Source organism: Macaca fascicularis, chromosome 5 (genome assembly GCF_037993035.2).
Source record: "Macaca fascicularis isolate 582-1 chromosome 5, T2T-MFA8v1.1".
Taxonomy (NCBI): Eukaryota; Metazoa; Chordata; class Mammalia; order Primates; family Cercopithecidae; genus Macaca; species Macaca fascicularis.
The window spans coordinates 190,898,657-190,913,432 of NC_088379.1; the positions used below are offsets into that span (position 1 = coordinate 190,898,657).

Here is a 14,776-nt window from a genome sequence, read left to right on the forward strand (position 1 = left end):
CTTTCCAATCAATGCTTTAAATGCTGAAAAATGGAATAATTTACAATTTATTATGTATCTATATGCACTTTCCAAAATTTGTGTCTAATTCACACAACTCTACAAGAAAGACTAATATTAGCCTTGTTTTAGCTAATTTCTGCTCAAAGCATTAAGTTATCAGCTCAGCATTGCATGGCTAGGGCAAGACAGAGCGAGCATGTGAAATCAGGTCAATTTTTAGAGGAGTTAAATGTTACTTATAATTTTTGGAATAATTTTATATCTTATATTACTAATTAAATATTTTCAGAGGGTGATCACATAATCACATACACCACTTTTTATTTTTATTTTTTGAGACAGTGTCTTGCTTTGTCACCCAGGCTGGACTACAGTGGTTTAATCACAGCTTACTGCAGCCTCCATCTCCTGGGCTCTAAGTGATCCCCCCACTTCAGCCTCCCAAGTAGCTGGGACTACAGATCCGTGTGAACACACCCAGCTTATTTTTATTTTTATTTTTTTTGTAGAAACAAAGTCTCATTATGTTGCCCAGGCTTGTCTTGAACTCCTGAGCTCAAGAGATCCTCCCACTTTGGCGTCCCAAAGTGCTGAGCCACTGTGCCCGGCCTATACCATTTTATTTTATCCTAATGAATTTGCCAAAGTAGGCTAAGGCAGATCCTATTATTTCAGGAATTGAGTTTTCCCATTTAATGACTATAATTACTGATCCCAGGGCCCCTGGCATTAAAATGTAAAACACTTAAACAATAAGATAGAAATAGTTATGTACTTTTCAATTCTCAATTAGGGTTCAAGTAATCAGTGAAAGATGGAAAATCATATGGACTAAGTACAGGTAACACTGTATTAGGTTCTCCAGAGAAACAGAAGCAATAGGAGATACATGTCTACATCTATATTTATATATATCTGTATAAAGAGATTTATTACAAGGACTTAGCTCATTGATTATGGAGGCTGACAAGTCACAAGGCCTTCACGGTGAATGGCCAAGTTGGAGATCCAGGAGAACCAGTGAAGTAGTTCTGATCCAACTTGCCAGCATCTGTTATTTTTGACTTTTTAAGAATAGCCATTCTAACTAATGTGAGATGATATCTCATTGTGGCTTTGATTTGCGTTTCTCTAATGATAAGTGATGTTGAACTTTGTTTTATATGATTGTTGGCCACATGTATGTCTTCTTTTGAAAAGTGCCTGTTTATGTCATTTGCCCACTTGTTTATGGGGTTGTTTTTTTCTTGCAAATATGTTTTTAAGTTCCTTATAGATACTGGATATTAGACCTTGTTGGATGCATGAAATATGTTATCAGTGTAAACTACACACAGGATTTCAAAACTCAGTACAAAAAATTTAAAAATATCTAATTACTAATTTTTATACTGATTACATGTTGAAATGATAATATTTTATATTAGAGTAAATAAAATATATCATTAAAATTGTACCTGTTTCTTTCACTTTATAAATGTGGATACTAGAAAATTTAAAATTGTACGTATTCACATTGTATTTCTACTGGACAGTGGTGGTCTAAACCAATCCAACGTGAAGATTTTATCACTTTAATCTTAAGCAACTTAGCTTTAGGTTTTGAAATTTGAGAGAAGAGACAAATGAATTAAGGAACTGTTTAGGTTTTGAACAGAAGTCGTAGGAAATATAAGTCAAGACTTGCTGGGTTTGTGCAACTTTGACCATCACAATCTCTCTGGGCAAAACTGAAAAATGGCCTTTGTGCAAAAATCAAATCCTAGGCAGGGGCAAATGTGAAATCAAAGGTTTGGCTTATTAAGACATCAGATTTAGGGGTATCTCATAGATCCCCAAGATAAACAATAGGGCTTTAAAAAATCATAAAGAGAATTGTCCCCTGGCAGTCTCAGAGGTGGATCAAGGGCCCATCTCAGGAAGGTCAGTGTGATTTGTGACTAATGGATGGGGTGAACTCTGATAAAATTCAAAGAAACCCACAAGGTTCATAAGATAACCACATTGGCAGAGTGATGGAAGCGCCACTGGCTTGAACTAAAAGAGGCGCAGACTTTTGGACCCCCTTCCCCAGCCTTCCCTGGAAGAAAGCAGGCTGAGAGGCTACTCAGTTGTAAACCTAGGCCATTTCTTTTCCCTGAGGAAGTCTTGGAGGGAAGAAGTAAGAGCCCACAGGACAGAGCTAAGGGCTGGCGAGAAGGTCGGGAGCAGAAGCGAGTCCTTCTCAAGGCAAGGCAGCAGGAGCCTGCTGGAACCCGCAGTGGCTGTTGCCTGACTCCGCCACCTCTCCTGTTGGACAGGTGCCCATTGGGGCTGTCCTGGCTCTGTCTCACCATTGTCGGTTGGGTGTGGAGAAGGCTGCTGCCTTGTCTCTTTAGTTCGCAGGTCTTCAGATGTAAGGGACATACCCCAAGAAGAAGCCTCATCTGCACGTGGACATGCTTTAGATGATGAAACTTCTGAGCATCTTGAAAGAGCTGAGTGTGTCATACACGTGTAAATGGCCTGTGGCCAGAGGAGGGTTATGGCAGATTAAAGAGGGCTGTAGGTTCTTCCCATTGAGAGCAGGGGTCTATTTTCCAACTCTTTCATTCTGGGACTGCTTTGACTATGGAGTACAGTGGAGGTGACACTGCCAGTTGCAGCCTTGAATAGAGCTGACAGCTTCTGCCTTGCTTTCTTGGAGCCCTAAGCCACCAGTAGAAATTCTGACGACCTCACTGGAGGGACCACTCAGAGAAGTGTTGAGGCTGCATGAGAGAGGGCTCAACAGAGCCCAGGCTTCCAGCCACCACTCACTGCATGGTGTAGACACGTGAGTGAAGCCTTCTTAGAGCCTCCAGACCAGACCACCCTCCACCTGTATGCCACTGAGCGACCCCACATGGAGCGGAAGAAACACTCAACCTGCCGGAATTCCTGACTTCTGTGGATTATGAGCATAACATGACTGCTGATTTAATCTACGTTTGGGGGTAGTTTGTTACGGGGTGACAGATACCTGGGACACATTCACATACATCCTAGCTGTGTGACCTCAAACATGTTACTTAAGGTCTCTGTCATCAGTATTTTTATCAACAAAATTATAATAGTGTCTACCTACTATGGGTGTTAAATAATACATGTAAAATAATATGTGTAAGAATATATGTAAAATACATAAAAGTAAAAGCAGTTAGCATATGTTTGGATCTTAAATGACTTTGTGTTTGATTTTTACTTTTTTTCTTTTTTTTTTTGAGACAGTCTTGCTCTCTTGCCCAGGCTGGTCTTGAACTCCTGGGCTCTAGTGATCCTCCCATCTTGGCCTCTCAAAACACTGCGGTTACAGGTGGGAGCCATCACACCAGGCTCCTTTCTTTTGTTTCCTTGGCATGTCCATCCTCCCGCCCCTGGCAATATAAATAACACCAGCAGGTCTGTGTGGACTTAAGATACCGTCAGTTTTCCTGAGATATGGATACACATATGCACATATCACATATATACATATATACATGTATCAGGATTTAAAATGTCATTAATTTTATAATTTATAACCACTTACCACTTTTACAAAAGTGGGGAGGATCCCAGTGTCCTTAGTTCAACAATGGATTACTATTTTGTTTTTGTTTGTTTTTTTGAGACAGAGGCTCCCTCTGTCGCCCAGCCTGGAGTGCAGTGGGGCGATCTCTGCCTCCCAGGTTGAAGTGATTCTCGTGCCTCGGCCTCCTGAGTAGCTGGGACTATAGGCACGCCCCACCACACCCAGCTAATTTTTGTATTTTTGGTAGAGACAGGTTTCACCATGTTGGCCAGGCTGGTCTTGAACTCCTGATCTCAAGTGATCCACCCACCTCAGCCTTCCAAAGTGCTGGGATTACAGGCGTGAGCCACCCTGGCCAGACTAATGTTTTTGTTATTGGTAGTGATTTCTTGTCACCGTGCTAGGGTGGTCCATCAGAAATAAACTGGGCTTTTTACTAAAAACTCAGAAAGACGTGGTTTACCTCTGTAAGTGCAGGATACTGGGCAGGAGCAATCGTTTGTACCTGTTGAAACTTAGATGGCCTCAGCTCTCAAAAGAGACTGGCTATGGCAGGAGGAGGATGAGTGTTGTACCAGCGGCACCCAGTGCACTAACTGTCATTACTAAAATCCCTGTCGTGGGAAAGGCATGCCTCGTGCAGTGGCCACCCTCTGACACTCAGGTTGGAAAATGTAGTTCACCTCCGCGGTCCTCATCCCTACTTCCCTTAGCAAATGAAAATGACGGTTTAGCAGTTTCACCAGCTCACAGGAGAGAATCCAGCTGCTCTGCTCCTGGTATAATCCTGGGCTTCCAACACTGAAACGAGCACATGTTAACGCAAGCGGCAGGCATGCTCTGGGTGTGCAGGAAATGCACCGGGTTGTGTGAGCCGGCAGGACAGACGTGGAAGGGCCCACGCCTTATTATGCATGCTTAGATCTAGCGTTCCTGTTGATGGAGTAATGGTTCTCGCATGGACTAGATCCGGGGCTTCAGCTTTCAGACCTCATTTGTCCACTCCCCACCCCCGCCCAGTGTCCGCACCCTTTGATGGGGCGGGGATAGGCGAGATGGGCCAGTGGTTTTCCGCATTCTTCTGGTGAATTAAAATCCGATTCGGAAGAGGGAAGGGCAGCCAGCACCAGTCTGCACAGCCCCCGGCCCCGGAGACCCGGGAAGGGGTAGGGAGGCCGTGCGGTGCGCGGAGGGGTGACCCGGCCCGGCAGGGAGCGGGGAAGGCGCGCATTCCTGGAGGTCGGCGCGGGGCCGAGAGCCGGGATGGGCAGGCGCGGCCGGGATTAGCGGGCGGGCGAGGGCGCAGCGCTGGGAGGAGGACGGGAGGTGGCGCCAGCGCGGGCTGGGCGGAGGATCTGGAGAGGGAAGGGGCGCGCGAGCCTCGCGGACCCCGGGCGCGCCCGGGCCGCCTGAGCTGGGCCGGCGGCGCGGCGGGCGCGGGCTTGGGCGAGCGGGGAGCCCCGGCCCCGGGGTTGCGGCGGTGGCGGGGTCGCGGGACCAGCTGTCCGCGTGGGGCCCGCGCGCGGTGCCTCTGCCTGACCGTGCCCGAGCCTAGCGCGGAGCCCGGCGCGGGGGCTGCGAGCACAGGCCCGGGGCTGATCGTGATCGGGTGAGTCTCATCCGGCAGCGGGGCTCGCCTTCTGGCCGCTCTGCGGGCGATGTGCGCGGTGTTCTCTGCCCTCGGGCTGCGTCTGGCCCGGGCTTCCCTGCCGGCGCTCGGGAAGCGTCAGGCCTGCCCCGGGCATGGCTCACGCGGAGAAGTGTTCCCAGCCAAAGGGACTCCTCCGTCACCGCGGTCGCTCCTGGGACTTGCGGGTCTTGGGTCAGGGCGGTGTGAGTGCTCCATGTTGAGCAGCGGCTTCCCATGGCCACCCTGGAGTGCCCCTGTGTGCCACCCCGTCCTGACAACCAGCCTGCATTTTAACCTGTTCAGAGTGCAGTGCTTATGTCAGACAGTCCTGTCAACTAGGAATAGACAATTTTGAAAGCTGCTGTCACTGACATTAGAGTTTCTGCAAAGCAGTGTGGCAGACGTTTGTGGGCTGTCAAGAAGCAACCTACAAAAGTAACTCCAGATGGTTATTTCCCTGACAGCTGGAATTGAGTCATGGAGATTGGAACTCACCCTTAGCTCCGTGCACCAGCGAATGAGTACAATCTAGTGTAGTGACTGCACTTCAGTCCACCCTACGAAGACCTGTCCCCAAAGCATCAGCCTTGCTCTATGTAATCAGTATGGACAGGAACTAGTGTAGAACTTGCATGTGTATGTATAGAGGCTTCATAGGCATGCCACCACATTCAAGTTTTAAAACACTTGCAGGATGCATCCTGTAAGTTGTGTACACTTTCTTAGACTGTGTAGCATATATAACTAGTCCATAGTTTATGGGGATTAAAGAGGTTCAATGTTATGCATGAAGGACCAGTACAATCCTTGGTTAGAGAACAGAGAAACCAAAGAACCAAAACAAGATGTGAAAGAAAAAAAAAATAAGAAAAAGAAAAGAAAGGGATTTTTTAGTCTCTGCTGTTAATTCATGATGTTAGTAACTTGTGGTCCCAGAGAGACAGGCCGGTCAGTGGCCTGGGTCCTCGGAGAAAGCCCGTCCCTGTCTTCTTTGTGCTCTTGGGCAATCATTGAGTTATGGACTTAAATTCCTGTTCACCTAGTTTTTTTGTGAATTGTGTGGTCAAGTTTGTATGTTATTACACTGAACTCTGAAGCTCAAGCAATTGCTCGAAAGGAGACACGGAGGGGAAGGGCAGAGAAGAAAAAAGGGTAAATGGAGTCGAGTAGAGGAGTTTTAAGGCATCTAATTCATACTAACTGGTGTAACTGTTACCCAGCTTCCCATTTCCTTCTGCCCTGCATCCCAAGACCTCCTGGCCTCAGCTCTGCATCCAACACAGTGGGCAGCCTGGTCCTGGAAAGGATATGGTGTGATGTGAAGAGACATGAGTTCCTCTGTTTTGTAAATAATTTTCTTAATTTGAAAAGACCTTCCACCTTTTCCCCTGAAAAAGAGTGAATTTCTTAGAGGAAGAAATTATTCATTGAAACAAACTCGCATGGGTCCCTTTCTGAATTTGGCTTTGAAGTTGCACAAAAGGCGGAGGAGGAGCTCGAAGCGGGACAGGTGGTCTTGAGCAGAGCAGACGCTCCATTTGGAGGTGAAAACTGTTCGGGGGAACATCAGCTGCTCAAAGAAGAGCTGTGACTTTTTAACGAGTAAAACGTTATCCAATAATGTCTTGAATTTGCGGAATATTTTCATGTCAGGTCACAGTGTAATCCTATGTTTCAGGCATAAACATTCAGAGTAATTCTATAGTGAAATGAGTTCTGCATTTGAGTTGCTAATTTCATCTTTGCCTGTTAATTCTTTCAACAGAGGGCATTTTTTGTGTGATGAGTGTTATTTCAGGTACTTAGATTAAAAGATGAATAAGGTGTCAAGGTCACAACAAAAGGTTAAAATGTGAAAAGATCTATATAATACAAAATGCTATGGGAGGTCCAAAGAAACAAGAACACAGCATCTTCATAGAATAGCATGTGATGATGATAATAGCAGTGAGAGGACAGGTGCAGTGGCTCATGCCTGTAGTCCCAGCAGTTTTGGAGGCCAAGGCAGGAGGATCACTTGAGCCCAAGAGTTCAAGACCAGCCTGGGAAATATAGTGAGACCCCCATCTCTACAAAACATTAAAAAGTTAGCCAAGCATGATGGTAGACACCTGTAGTCCTAGCTACTAGGGAGGCTGAAGGTGGGAGGATAGCTTGAGGCCCAGAGGTCGAGATTACAGTGAGCTGTGATCCTGCCACTGCACTCTAGCCTGTGGAGCAGAGCAAGACCCTGTATCAAATAATAATAATAACATAATAATAGCAGTGAGCAGGTAAACCTGATTTATCTAGCACTGATTAGACACTTCATATACTTTATCTACAGATGTGGACACTGAATTCAGGAGAGGAAAAGTAACTTGCCTGAAGCCTCAGTGGCAGAGCAAATTTGAACCCCCTATTATTATTCTGTAGATATGTATCATAAAAGAACAATGTTTTAGTTAATTCATTATGCTGGGTTTTTAAATTATTTCTCAGTCATATATTAACTCATATACCAGTATGTTTTTTTTTAGTGTTCAAAACAAATCTATTTGATGTAATTTTTAGTTGTTATTTTCTGTCATTAGTATTTGTATATTTACGTAAAAAGTTATTGAGTCACACGTAAACAAGAAATAATTAATGGCTTGAAAGCAACTGAAGAGAGCTAAAGGTAAAGCAGTTTGTCAGCCTAAAGCATGTCCTTCATTCTTTTCTCTGGGGCCCTTTAACACCTTTGTCCTCGGAGTTACCTGGTTGTCCGTAAGATACATAAGCAACAAAGAGAAGAAAAAAAAAATCATATAATTCGGCTGGGCGCAGTGGCTCACGCCTGTAATCCCAGCACTTTGGGAGGCTGAGGCGGGTGGATCACGAGGTCAAGAGATCGAGACCATCCTCGCTAACACAGTGAAACCCCGTCTCTACTAAAAATACAAATATTAGCCAGGCGTGGTGGCAGGCGCCTGTAGTCCCAGCTACTTGGGAGATTGAGGCAGGAGAATGGCGTGAACCTGGGAGGTGGAGCTTGCAGTGAGCTGAGACTGCGCCACTGTACTCCAGCCTGGGTGACAGAGCAAGACTCCGTCTCAAAAAAAAAAAAAAAAAAAAAAAAAATCATATAATTCTGTTATTCTCTCTTGCACGAGACATATCTGTGGAAGGTAGATGTTCTTGCTAATCTGTACATGGTAATTAATTTGTTTTAAAAATTCCCTTTGTTGGCTGGGTATGGTGGCTCACGCCTGTAATCCCAGCACTTTGGGAGGCTGAGGTGGGCAGATCACTTGAGGTTAGGATTTCAAGACCAGTTTGGCTAACATGGTGAAACCCTGTCTCTACTAAAAATACAAAAATTAGCTGGGTGTGGTGGCAGGCGCGTGTAATCCCAGCTACTCAGGAGGCTGAGACAGGAGAATTGCTTGAACCCAGGAGGCGGAGGTTGCAGTGAGCTGAGGTCAATTAGGTAGCCTTATAATTGGAAGCAAGAGCAAACTTTTTAAAAATGCATGCTACCATGGTGTCCTTATTAGAAATACTGAAAGTTGAAGTTTTTCCTAATTCACTACCGTATTTTATGTTAATATGTGTTTTATTTATAAAGAAAAATAAGATTTGTATTGAAAAACAGAAGTTGTTGATTATTAAACATCAGGAAGATATTTTGACTATAGAGGAAGTAAATGTTTTAAGTGGTTCATTGAAAGGACATTTCAATGATTAACAGGAACTGTGCTACACCAGTTAGGCTTAATAGTGTATTTAACATCTAGATATTTCTTCTGTTTTAGTTCTTCATTAAATTTTAATGTTTTCTAACTCTTGAAAACTCATTATACCCACAAACAGCAATGCTAAATTAAAGCGAGTTAGATGTCTGTGTGGCTTCTAAGTGAGTCTAAAGAATTTGATGCTTCTTAATATGGGATTAATGATTTTTTACTGGAGGGCTGGTTGAGTTTTGTAAGTATAAGGGGCCTGGTCAAGGGACAGCTGGGGCCTGACATCCCTGAAATAGTGCGAACTGTTTGGGGCAACTTTTACTTCTCTGGCTAAGTCACAAAAAGTTGATGTTGTCTTCAGTTCACATAAAGGTGCATGTAGGTTAATGGCAACCTTGACTTTAAGAAAAATAAAAATGATAAGGTCCTAAGTCTCAGTTTCTTGAGGATGTGTGGGGTGTGTGTGTGTGTGTGTGCACACGCACGCTTATGCACAGGTGAGTTTGGAGGGATGTGGCAGAAGAAGGGGAGCAACTTTATACAAAAAGGAAATTTTAAAAGTCTTAATGAATAAAACTATATTATTACATTAGGGAGAGTTTTCATGTTTTCTTTTATTTCCAGAAGAGGACTGTCAGAAGGGCCTAGAAGGCACAGTTATACTGTGAGAAGCAAAGATCCTTTACCTACACATTTTACAAGAAATGTGCAGAAAGCCATTGATAAATATGCCTGGTAAGAATTCACCTTGTTCATTGCTTCAGATTACAGAATCACAAAATGCCCGTAACAAATGTGGGAAAGGAAATTAGTGACTGGCCATGAATTTCTAAAAGTGAGATGCAGTTTTATTTTTAACCTAGTGTAAACACCACACTGTAAAAATATTTCAAAATTAGTATACTGTGAAATTAATAAATTTATTTAGTGAAAGAGGAAGCAGGCTCAGAGAAGTGAAGCCACTTAGCCGTCCAAGCCCTTCCAGCAAATGTGATTTTTTTGCCCGTGTTCATTCCTGCAGCGAATCGTCCTTTTCCTCCAGCGGAAGCCGCACACCCACGGGAGCCCACACCTCTTGGTCTGGGTCGGCCACGCAGAGCTCCACCACCGGCTCGTCCACGGAGAGGGGCTCCATTTATTCCTGGAGAGATGACGTATGTCTCAGAATATTCTGGATAATCTTGTAATTACAGTGTATAGTGAAGAATTGCTTCCTTATATTCAAATTTTTTTTTTTTTACTAATTATAAAAGCATGACCTATTGCATACATACATGTTAAAGCATGTACATGTTACATGTGAAAGTAATAGATCAGGAACTGTGGAGAAAAGTGAAACTCCCTCATGACCTCCTGGCCCCGTCTCAGCGCCCGCAGTGTTCTCGTTTCCACCCTGCAGCCGGCTCTCCCGGTGTGTGCTCCCGGTGCCTTCTTGGTGGTATCCATGGCCGGAAATTCAGGACTTGAAGAGGAAAACAATGTTGGAAAAGTGAAAGCTGTGACAGCCCACTGTGATTAGAGAACTCCCCGCCAGGATTCCCAGTGGGATATTTCACTGTCGCCTCCTATCCCTGGGGGAGCTGTTGCCTCTGAACCGCTTTTGCCTGTGTGAGCCTGGGATTCTGGCTGGGTGAGCGCTGCTTCCACGGCTCCAGCTTGCTCAGGAGCTCGGTGGCTCCACAGTCTCCTCCCTCCTCCTCCCTCCAGGGGTCTCTGAGGATCCCGGGACACAGCCCTCCTTTTGTGAGGCCCACCTGGCTGCAGCACCTTGGGTGTTCTCTTTTACCTCGTTTATGCTGGTGGGTTTTTTTTCTTTCTCTTTCTCTCTCTCTCTCCCCCCCCTTCTCTCTCTCTCCCCCCCTTCTCTCTCTCTCCCCCCCTTCTCTCTCTCTCCCCCCTTCTCTCTCTCTCCCCCCCTTCTCTCTCTCTCCCCCCCTTCTCTCTCTCTCCCCCCCTCCCCCCCTTCTCTCTCTCTCTCCCCCTCTCTCTTTCTTTTTTTTAAGACAGAGTCTTGCTCTGTCCCCCAAGCTGGAGTGCAGTGCCGCAATCTCGGCTCACTGCAACCTCCGCCTACGAGGTCCGGGCAATTCTCCTGTCTCAGCCTCCCCTGTAGCTGGGATTACAGGGCGCACCACCACGCCCAGCTACTTTTTGTATTTTTAGTAGAGATGGTGTTTCACCATATTGGCCAGGCTGGTTTCGAACTCCTGACCTCGTGATCCGCCCGCCTCAGACTCCAAAGTTGTTGGGATTACAGGTGTGAGCCACCGCGCCCGGCCTCTTTGCTTTCTTTAAAAGCGGTTCCCCACTCCCACCGCACACGTGAATCCGCTTCTGTCCGCAGCTGTACAGCCGAGATTCTCAGGGGAGCGGGCAGCAGAGGGAGTCTGGAAGGGACTCAGCTCAGCACTGCTAGGAGGACTTTACACGCAGGCAGCTCCCTTACTTAGGGGCAGCTGCCTCCTTCCCCAGCCTTACGCCCACTCACCGCCGCCGCTCAAGCCCGGCTTCCTTGGTAGAAGGCTGAACGCCACTGCTTTACTCTGTCCAAGTTCTAGGATTCTTTTAGTATAACATTTAATGGAATTACCAGGGAAATCCGTATAACTTCCATTTATAGAATTAAAAATACTCCAGACCCTATAATTGCTTTTCATTTTAATTTTTAAGAATGTATTTACTTTTCGATGGGAAATATTTGCAAAAGCAACGGAATGCAAAAGATAGAGAAATGAAAGTGAGCCCTCTCCCATGCCCCAGCCACCCAGTCTCCTCCTGGGAGATAAATATTATTATTAGTTTTCCTTTTCTTTGTATTTTAAAAGAAATAATTCAACTCCCCTGTAATCTGGGAATCTGGTTTATTATCAATTTGAGAGAGGAGCTAATGCAGAAAATAACAAATAGCATTCTATGAAAATCAACCTGGACTGACCATCTGGGGACACGTGTGACTGAATACACTCTTTGCCCTGGGGACTGTGAAAATTCTGGCGCTCCTAGAAAACCATGTGGCGGGGATCCTGCCTTGGCTCTGAGAGTTTCAGGAGAGTTGCCTCCCAAATGAGACCGTCTAGGAAGGCTGAGAGGTTTTCTCATCTCTGATTCACTGCAGCCAAGTGTAAGAATCTCCTAAGGCCAGAGGAAAAATTAATACTTGGGCCTCACCCTAATGACCACACTTCTTAGGATAACTGAGGATTTTTAAAAAAATTTTCCCAGTTCATTCATTGAAGGAGGTTAATGGCCTTTTCTACAAAAGTAATTTTCTTTTCTGTGGTATCACCCGAAGAAAAAAAAAATCTTGTATTTTGCAGATGTGCTTAGGTGTGTCAGGCTCTGTGAGGGACAAGTGGCTGCATATATGCGCAGACATACAGATGTGGGCATGTGTGCAGACATACAGATGTGGGCGTGTCTGTGTGCAGACATACAGATGTGGGCGTGTCTGTGTGCAGACATACAGATGTGGGCATGTCTGTGCAGACATACAGATGTGGGCGTGTCTGTGCAGACATACAGATGTGGGCGTGTCTGTGTGTGCACAGACATACAGATGTGGGCGTGTCTGTGTGCGTGCAGACATACAGATGTGGGCGTGTCTGTGTCCGTGCAGACATACAGATGTGGGCGTGTCTGTGCGCAGACATACAGATGTGGGCGTGTCTGTGTGCAGACATACAGATGTGGGCGTGTCTGTGCAGACATACAGATGTGGGCGTGTCTGTGAAGACATGCAGATGTGGGCGTGTCTGTGAAGACATACAGATGTGGGCGTGTCTGTGTGCAGACATACAGATGTGGGAGTGTCTGTGCAGACATACAGATGTGGGCGTGTCTGTGTGTGCACAGACATACAGATGTGGGCGTGTCTGTGTGCGTGCAGACATACAGATGTGGGCGTGTCTGTGCGCAGACATACAAATGTGGGCGTGTCTGTGTGCAGACATACAGATGTGGGCGTGTCTGTGCAGACATGCAGATGTGGGCGTGTCTGTGCAGACATGCAGATGTGGGCGTGTCTGTGTGCATGCAGACATGCAGATGTGGGCGTGTCTGTGTGCATGCAGACATGCAGATGTCGGCGTGTCTGTGTGCACAGACACAGATGTGGGCGTGTCTGTGTGCATGCAGAAATGCAGATGTGGGCGTCTGTGCAGACATACAGATGTGGGCGTGTCTGTGTGCATGCAGACATGCAGATGTGGGCGTGTCTGTGTGCAGACATGCAGATGTGGGCGTGTCTGTGTGCGTGCAGACATGCAGATGTGGGCATGTCTTTGTGCAGACATACAGATGTGGGCGTGTCTGTGCGCAGACATGCAGATGTGGGCGTGTCTGTGCAGACATGCAGATGTGGGAGTGTCTGTGCAGACATACAGATGTGGGCGTGTCTGTTTAGACATGCAGATGTGGGCGTGTCTATGTGCATGCAGACATACAGATGTGGGCGTGTCTGTGTGCACAGACATACAGATGTGGGCGTGTCTGTGTGCACAGACATGCAGATGTGGGCGTGTCTGTGTGCAGACATGCAGATGTGGGCGTGTCTGTGCATGCAGACATGCAGATGTGGGCATGTCTGTGTGCAGACATGCAGATGTGGGCATGTCTGTGCATGCAGACATACAGATGTGGGCGTGTCTGTGTGCAGACATACAGATGTGGGCGTGTCTGTGTGCAGACATACAGATGTGGGCATGTCTGTGCAGACATACAGATGTGGGCGTGTCTGTGCAGACATGCAGATGTGGGCGTGTCTGTGCAGACATGCAGATGTGGGCGTGTCTGTGTGCGTGCAGACATGCAGATGTGGGCATGTCTTTGTGCAGACATACAGATGTGGGCGTGTCTGTGCGCAGACATGCAGATGTGGGCGTGTCTGTGCAGACATGCAGATGTGGGAGTGTCTGTGCAGACATACAGATGTGGGCGTGTCTGTTTAGACATGCAGATGTGGGCGTGTCTATGTGCATGCAGACATACAGATGTGGGCGTGTCTGTGTGCACAGACATACAGATGTGGGCGTGTCTGTGTGCACAGACATGCAGATGTGGGCGTGTCTGTGTGCAGACATGCAGATGTGGGCGTGTCTGTGCATGCAGACATGCAGATGTGGGCATGTCTGTGTGCAGACATGCAGATGTGGGCGTGTCTGTGCATGCAGACATGCAGATGTGGGTGTGTCTGTGTGCGTGCAGACATGCAGATGTGGGCGTGTCTGTGCAGACATACAGAAGTGGGCGTGTCTGCGCAGACACGCAGATGTGGGCGTGTCTGTGCAGACATAGATGTGGGCGTGTCTGTGTGCACAGACATACAGATGTGGGCGTGTCTGTGCAGACATAGAGATGTGGGCGTGTCTGTGTGTGCAGACGTACAGATGTGGGCGTGTCTGTGCAGACATACAGATGTGGGCGTGTCTGTGTACAGACGTACAGATGTGGGCGTGTCTGTGTGCAGACATGCAGATGTGGGTGTGTCTGTGTGCGCATACAGATGTGGGCGTGTCTGTGCAGACATGCAGATGTGGGCGTGTCTGTGTGTGCACAGACATACAGATGTGGGCGTGTCTGTGCAGACATACAGATGTGGGCGTGTCTGTGTGCGCAGACATGCAGATGTGGGCGTGTCTGTGCAGACATACAGATGTGGGCGTGTCTGCGCAGACATACAGATGTGGGCGTCTGTGCAGACATACAGATGTGGGCGTGTGTGTGCGCAGACATACAGATGTGGGCGTGTCTGTGTGTGCACAGACATGCAGATGTGGACGTGTCTGTGTGCGCAGACATACAGATGTGGGCGTTTCTGCGCAGACATACAGATGTGGGCGTGTCTGTGCAGACATAGATGTTGGCGTGTCTGTATGTGTGCAGACATACAGATATAGGCGTGTCTGT

At 46.8% G+C, this 14,776-nt stretch overlaps 1 protein-coding gene across 18 annotated transcripts in view; it reads left to right on the forward strand.

Annotated features, from left to right (window-relative positions):
* Nucleotides 1-14,776, forward strand: part of FAM149A (family with sequence similarity 149 member A) — a 70,010-nt gene that overhangs the window by 29,277 nt on the left and 25,957 nt on the right. For 9 of the 18 annotated variants that reach the window (XM_005556474.5, XM_065545775.2, XM_005556473.5 and 6 more), the window contains exons 2-3: nt 9,497-9,607; nt 9,894-10,026. In XM_005556474.5, the coding sequence (XP_005556531.3) occupies nt 9,497-9,607; nt 9,894-10,026 (244 nt within the window). Of the gene's footprint in view, nt 1-4,569; nt 4,775-4,874; nt 5,145-9,496; nt 9,608-9,893; nt 10,027-14,776 lie in introns of those variants that run through there. The other 9 variants (XM_074041017.1, XM_065545778.2, XM_074041015.1 and 6 more) reach the window with 3 other exon arrangements.